Source organism: Cebus imitator, unplaced genomic scaffold, assembly GCF_001604975.1.
Source record: "Cebus imitator isolate Cc_AM_T3 unplaced genomic scaffold, Cebus_imitator-1.0 Scaffold170, whole genome shotgun sequence".
In the NCBI taxonomy this organism is placed as follows: Eukaryota; Metazoa; Chordata; class Mammalia; order Primates; family Cebidae; genus Cebus; species Cebus imitator.
This window is the reverse complement of record NW_016107485.1, coordinates 257,931-264,956: the sequence shown is the minus strand read 5'-3', so window position 1 is coordinate 264,956 and position 7,026 is coordinate 257,931. Positions and strand designations below refer to the sequence as shown.

The 7,026-nt window shown below is 39.2% G+C and overlaps 1 protein-coding gene across 1 annotated transcript in view; it reads left to right on the top strand.

Moving 5' to 3' along the window:
• The window catches only part of RAB2B (RAB2B, member RAS oncogene family), an 18,611-nt gene that overhangs the window by 2,305 nt on the left and 9,280 nt on the right, over positions 1 to 7,026 (top strand). Inside the window, exons 3-5 of the mRNA XM_017544493.2 lie at positions 506 to 573; positions 6,265 to 6,347; positions 6,566 to 6,658. Of these exons, the coding sequence (XP_017399982.2) occupies positions 506 to 573; positions 6,265 to 6,347; positions 6,566 to 6,658 (244 nt within the window). The remainder of the gene's footprint in view (positions 1 to 505; positions 574 to 6,264; positions 6,348 to 6,565; positions 6,659 to 7,026) is intronic.

Sequence of the window (7,026 nt, the reverse complement as noted above, 5' to 3'; positions counted from 1 at the left end):
AAAAAAAAAAAAAGTATTGTTTTTGAAAACCTATTTCTTAGGCTTTCTTAAAAAAAACCTGGAATTGCAAAAAAATAAATATTGTTTTAAACAGAGACCAGAGAGTGACTGAGAAATTGTCAGGAAATATTTCCAGAATTTTTAGGAGTTCTTTGGAAAAGCTAAAAAACTAAATGTTACCTAATCAAATTTAAGCATTAACTAACATTGCTAAAAAATTATTCACCTTTTAAAATTTGACATCTTAATTCATTTTATTTTCCCATATGTGCTTTTTGGGATATTCCTGAGGCCATTAGAGCACAATTTTTTAAGTTCTAGAAGGGAAATGAAGAACCTTAAGAAACACAAAATTAATTGGAGCAAATAGGCAGCAATAATGGGATTGGGCACTGAGTTCAGACAAATGATGGGTTATAACACATAGAGGGAAAGCAGGAACCTCCCACTCCACATGACTGCTGTTCATGAGAATCACATTCTTTCTCTCTGTCTTTACTGACAGGTGTGGAGTTTGGAGCTCGTATGGTCAACATTGATGGAAAACAAATCAAACTGCAAATCTGGGATACGGTGAGAGTACAAAATAATTTAGTCTCTGACCAACATCCAAGTATAACAAGAAAAGCTGATGCAAAGGAAAGGGCTGTTAAGGATGGGACTAATGGTGGGGATGAAGAAGGGGAAAGATAAAATCAAAGAGAAGCTTTTGATTCTGTAACAGTTACAAATTCTGAATGCTGTATCCTTGTGTTGTAAACTATCCAAGTAATATATTAATTTATTCTAGTAAAAATAAAATCAAACAATATAAGTATATAGAATAGAAAGTAAATGTCCCCTTTTTATATGTAAACCCTTTCTCCCTCCCCATCTTGGTTGCTACTTTCGCAGGGGAATCATTACTGATGATTACATGTATATACTTTCAGACTTTTTCTATGCATTTAGATACATAAATATAAACACAATGAAATATATGGTAATTGTTTTTATTAGTGTTTACGTGTATAGAATTGTGACAGAGTAGACCTAGTTGTATGACTTAGAGTGTATATTAAACAATCTCTATGTTGTGGAGACCTTGCCATGTCAATACACATCGATCTACTTCATTCCTTTTAACCACTGCATAGTCATGGAATGTCAGTGGCATAATTTACTTAACCATCCTCCCATTGATGGAAATATGGGTTATTTTCCAATTTTTCATTATTGTAAAGTTTTTATTTTTACTTTTATTTTTTTGAGATGGAGTCTTGCTCTGCCCTCAGGTTGGAGTACAGTGGCACGATCTAGGCTCACGGCAACCTCCGCCTCCCGGGTTCAAACGATTCTCCTGCCTCAGCCTACCAAGTAGCTGGGATTACAGGCATGTACCATCACGCCCAGCTAATTTTTGTATCTTTAGTAGGAATGGGGTTTCACCATGTTGGCCAGGGTGGTCTCAATCTCTAGACCTTGTGATCCGAGTGCCTCGGCCTCCCAAAGTGCTGGGATTACAGGCATGAGCCACCGTGCCCAGCTGTAAAATTTCATTGAATGTCCTTTTTTTTTTAAGACAAAGTTTTCCTTTTGTCCCCCAGGCTGGAATACCATGGCATGATCTTGGCTCACTGCAACCTCTACCTCCTGGGTTCAAGTGATTCTCCAGCCTTAGTTTCCCAAGTAGCTGGGATTACAGGTGCCCACCACCACACCTGCCTAATTTCTTTTTTATTTTTATTAGAGACGGGGTTTTGACACGTTAGCCAGGCTAGTATCAAACTCCTGACCTCAGGTGATCCACCCACCTCGGCCTCTCAAAGTGCTGGGATTACAGGTGTAAGCCACTGAGCCTGGCCTGAACATTCTTATTTCCTAAAATCTTTATGCAAATGTTTGAGAATGTTTATGGAATATCTTCCCAGAAATGGAAATTCTGTCAAAAGCTTGTACATATTTTCAAATTTGATACATGTGGTAATGCCAAAATTTAGCTTGGCTTAGTGTAATTTTGCCCTATCCAGATAAATTGCTTTCATGTGTATTACATCACTTGATTTGTACCTTTTTCCCCCCTAAGTAAAATAATACCATAGTCTCCATTCTAGTTAAAGGGAGCTAGCAAATAGTTTGTAATATTCAACTAAAATCTCTTAATTTTTTTGCCTGCTTCTTACTATGTGATTCTGTTTCTTCTCTGAACTGAGAGTTAAAGCCATTATATCTACCATCACTGCAAAAATTATTTTTTCATTTTCTCTCTTTCCCCTCTTTCTTCTCTCCCCAACCCTCCTCACCACACCCAAGTATTTGTCTTAAAAGTAGTTGAAGGTTAAGTCTGTCTGTCTGTCCATCTGGCTAGCTAGCTATATCTATAGATACATTCCCCACTCTCCCCACCCCAGCTGGGGAATTTTTGTAGAGATGGGGGTTTCAGCATGTTTTCCAGGCTGGTCTTGAACTCCTGGACTCAAGCGATCCACCCTCCTTAGCCTCCCAGTGTTGGGATTACAGGAGTGAGCCTTGGCACCTGGCCAAAGTGGAATGTTTTGATGCCAGGAAAAAAACCAGTAAGTGCCATTTAGTAGTATGGTCATGGCAATGGGTTTTTTTCTTTCTTTCTCTTGCTCATATGAGACATGGATGGCAAATGAAAGTTAGAAAGTTGAGAGCTTGATTCTGCTGAGAGACAGCATGAAAAGAAAAACAATAAAAGAAAGTTGAGAGCCACTACTTTGGACAGAATCCTTAAGTACTACATGGTCATCCAACTGGCCTAGTTCTTTTCTCTTTCCTCTTAAAATTGTTTTGAGATTAATATTTGCTAAATCATAAAAAGGAACCAGTTTTAGAATACTGTGGTTTTCTATTTATTTTGAAAATTTTAAAAGATTTATACCTATAACATTATGTCCATCTAGTCTGCCACCTTTTGGGTAAGCTTGATCATGTCTCCCTTGTCAACCCTGATCTCCTGCCCGTTGTTTACCCATCTTAGCTTCCCACCTTATTGACCCATTCTCTCACTTAATTCCAAAACCATCCTATATGAAAATGTTTAGGGAGGATTACCATTACAGGTATTTTAAAGAGATCAGGTTGTCCAAAGGTTTTTGTTGTCTTTGTTCTGGCATTTATATGGATTTAGAGGAGGATATTTAAAAAAATATTTTATATGTGTGTGTGTGTGTGTGTGTGTACATATTCCTAAATAATGCTAAAGAAGTGGTAGATATTGTACTGTAATTAATATAAAATACTGATCAAATAATATCAAATTAATTTTACTTTGGAATGCATTAAAAAAATTTTTTTCCCCCTGAACAACCCTTCATTGGAAGGAATGCATTAGGAAAATAGTGTATCTGACTTTCTAGGAGTTGATATTTCAAACTGTATACCTTTTTTTTTTTTTTTTTTTTTTTGAGACGGAGTTTCACTGCTGTTGCCCAGACTGGAGTGCAATGGCACAATCTTGGCTCACCGCAACCTCCGCCTCCTGGGTTCAAGCAATTCTCCTGCCTCAGCCTCCCGAGTAGCTGGGATTACAGGCACGCACCATCATGCCCAGCTAATTTTTGTATTTTCAGTAGAGACGAGGTTTCACCTTGTTGACCAGGATGGTCTCGATCTCTTGACCTCGTGATCCACCCGCCTCGGCCTCCCAAAGTGCTAGGATTATAGGCGTGAGCCACCGCGCCCGGCCCAAACTGTATATCTTAAACAGTATAGTATGATGCTTCCACTTGGGAGAGATTAGAAAGCTATTAATTCTCTCATCAACCCTTTATCTTTGTTCTTTGCTGCTGCATTTTTTTTTTTTTTTTTTTAGATAGGGTCTCGCTCTCCACCCAAGCTGGAGTGCGGTGGCACGATCTCCACTCTCTGCACCCTCAACCTCCCCAGCTCAAGCCATCCTCCCACCTCAGCCCCCTCAAGTGACTGGGACTATAGGTGTGCACCAATCACACGTAGCTAATTTTTTGTATTTTTTGTAGAGACAAGGTTTCACGATGTTGCCTAGGCTGGTCTTGAACTCCTGGACTCAAGTGATCTGCCCACCTCGGCCTCCCAGAGTGCTGGGATTGTAGGCATGAGCCACAGTGCCCAGCCTGCTGCTTCAGATTATTTTACTGGGGATGGACAAGGATACCTGAGACTGATGCAGAGAAGCCCAAGTCGAACTGCTCACTCTTTCTAGCTTACTAGTTCACAAACTTTGGTTCATGAACTGGATTGAGATGAAGTAGAGTGATCTGATTTTAAAAGGTTTTCTCATGAACCACTGATAGCATTTTCAGCTGCTAAAGTTAAATGCTGCTTTGTGATTGAACCATCATGTGGGCCTCCCTCAAACTTTTCCTTTTAGTTCTTGGTAGGCTGTGAGGGAAGTAGAGGGAGGCTTTTAACCATAGCAGGAGAGGAGAAAAAGTAAGCGCTAAAAGGAAAACAAGGCCAAATGTAAGACATTAGGGAGTAATATAAAACTTTAAGTATTTTTAATCTTAAAATGTTATTGGTATTATGACAAAGGACTTTAGAATTATTTTTTGTTTTTGGATTCTGATCCTCTAACAGCTGTGCAACTCACTGAAATGTTTCTATGATTTTTGTAGAAAGAAATTCTTCTGTTGTTGAAAAAGTAACTTTATAGTTTGTATACTGAAATTCTCTTCTCACCTACAAACCTCAATTTAGGTTATGTGATATAGTGACTAAGAGGACAAGCTTTTGTCCTAGGAAGCACTAAGGATCCTAAGTTTAAATTATGGCTCTAGCACTTAATAAGCTTTATGATTTTGGAACACTTATTAAACTTGTGTGAGATTCATTATTCCCATTTTTAAAAGGGAATAATAGTTTGGGCATGGTGGTTCACCTGTAATTCCAGCACTTTGGGAGGCCAAGGCAGGTGGATCACAAGGTCCAGGAGTTTGAGACCAGCCTGGCCAACATAGTGAAACCCCATCTCTACTAAAAATTAGCCAGGCATGGTGGTGGGCACTTATAATCTCAGCTTCTTGGGAGGCTGAGGCAAGGAGAATTGCTTGAACCTGGGAGGCAGAGGTTGCAGTGAGCCAAGATTGCACCACTACACTCCAGCCTAGGCAATAGTGCTAGACCCCATCTCAAAAAAAAAAAATTAAAAAACAAAAAAAACAAAAAAGGGGAGGAATAATAATATCTGCCCTAGGGTTGCTAAGAGAAGTGAATGAAAAATCATCTCTTATATTTCTTAACACATTGTATATGCCAAAAAACAATTTATAGTACTATTGCAGTGTTATAATTAGTATTACCACTATTAGTGGTATTATACTATGAGAAAGCTGTTCATCTTCCCATGTCCTCAATCATCATTCTCCCACTTGTAAAATATAAATCAGAGTCTTACCTCCTTTTATGTAGGGATATAAGGATGAATTATTTCAAGAATGTGAAAACTTTCTTAATAGGATAGAGTCAATGTAAAGGGTATTCACATTATTTAAAAGATGTTTTTGTTTTCCCTAAAGGAAAATAAAAGAACTATTCCATCAAGAAAGCAAAGGTACCCAGTATTATGGGGTCACAAATAACTCAGTTTTAAATAGAACTTAATATCTTTGTCCAACTGGAAATGAGATTAGAGTATGAACGTTTGGATTTTGCTAGGAAAGCTCTGTTCTGGGCCCTGGGCTTCTTTCTCTGTTCCTTATTCCTGTTTCCTATGACAGGAGCCCAGAAAGAGACATTTAGGTAGTCTTGCATTATCAGTGGAACACTAAAGGTCAGTTAGAAGATACTCAGTTTAAGTGCTTTTAATCTAATTTTTACACTGATTCATTGGAATGAAACTTTTATTAGACCAAATATGATGTGTTCAACATCATATTTGGGATTGAAAAAATGACATACACTCAGTTCCCAGTCCTATTTCCAGTTGTTCTTTCATGAGGATACTGGAAAACATATGCAAATATCTTTATCATGCTGACTGTGGGGTGCCACGGGTATTTAGTGATGGAGATCCAGGGATGCTAAACATCCAGTAATCTGATGGACAGTCTCTCAGGAAGAGTAAGTGACTTGCCCAAAATATCAATGCATTCCCATAGAAAAATACTGATTTTCCACCTGGGCTTCTTCTTGGGCAGGCGTGTTTTCTTTCTCTAATTCTCTTAATAGAAGTTCCTTTTTTAGTTAAGTCCTTTGTATTAGGGTGGCATGTGATCAAGTCAGTTCTGCAGAAATAACCTAGTTTTGTTGGGATTTTTTGTTGCCATGTTGGTGGGAAAGGCTGGGCAAGAATCCTTCCGTTCTATCACCCGTTCCTACTACAGGGGAGCAGCTGGAGCACTGCTGGTGTACGACATTACAAGGTGAGCCAGACCTGGTGCATGGGAGGGAGATTCTTCCCTACATTCTCTAAAGTTTTTTCTTTCTCTATCTACTGATTCTGTCAAGGATGTTGACTAGGAATGGCCTCTCTAATATTTTTCTTTACACATATGGCTTCTCCTCTTTTCCTATATACTTGGAGTTGTTTTGGCCTTTTGAAATGTGTGTCTGACCCACATTCTAAATTTTTCTGCTGTAGGCGTGAAACCTTCAACCACCTGACCTCATGGTTAGAGGATGCCCGGCAGCACTCTAGTTCCAACATGGTTATCATGCTCATTGGGAATAAGAGGTAAAATTGTATCCATGTGAATGATAGTTAACAGGAATCATCTAGGTACTCTATGGATGTTGATATCCTGGGCCCAAACTTTCTTAGTTTATGGTGGTTGTAGTGTTTCATTAAAAAAATGTTGGCTGGGCACGGTGGCTCACACCTGTAATCCCAGCACTTTGGGAGACCAGCCTGACCAACATGGTGAAACCCTGCCTCTGCTAAAAATACAAAAATTAGCTGGACATGGTGGCAGGTGCCTGTAATCTCAGCTACTCAGGAGGCTGAGGCAGGAGAATTGCTTGAACCCAGGAGGAGGAGGTTGCAGTGAGCCGAGATCGTGCCACTGCATTCCAGCCTGGGCAACAGGGCAACACTCCATCTCA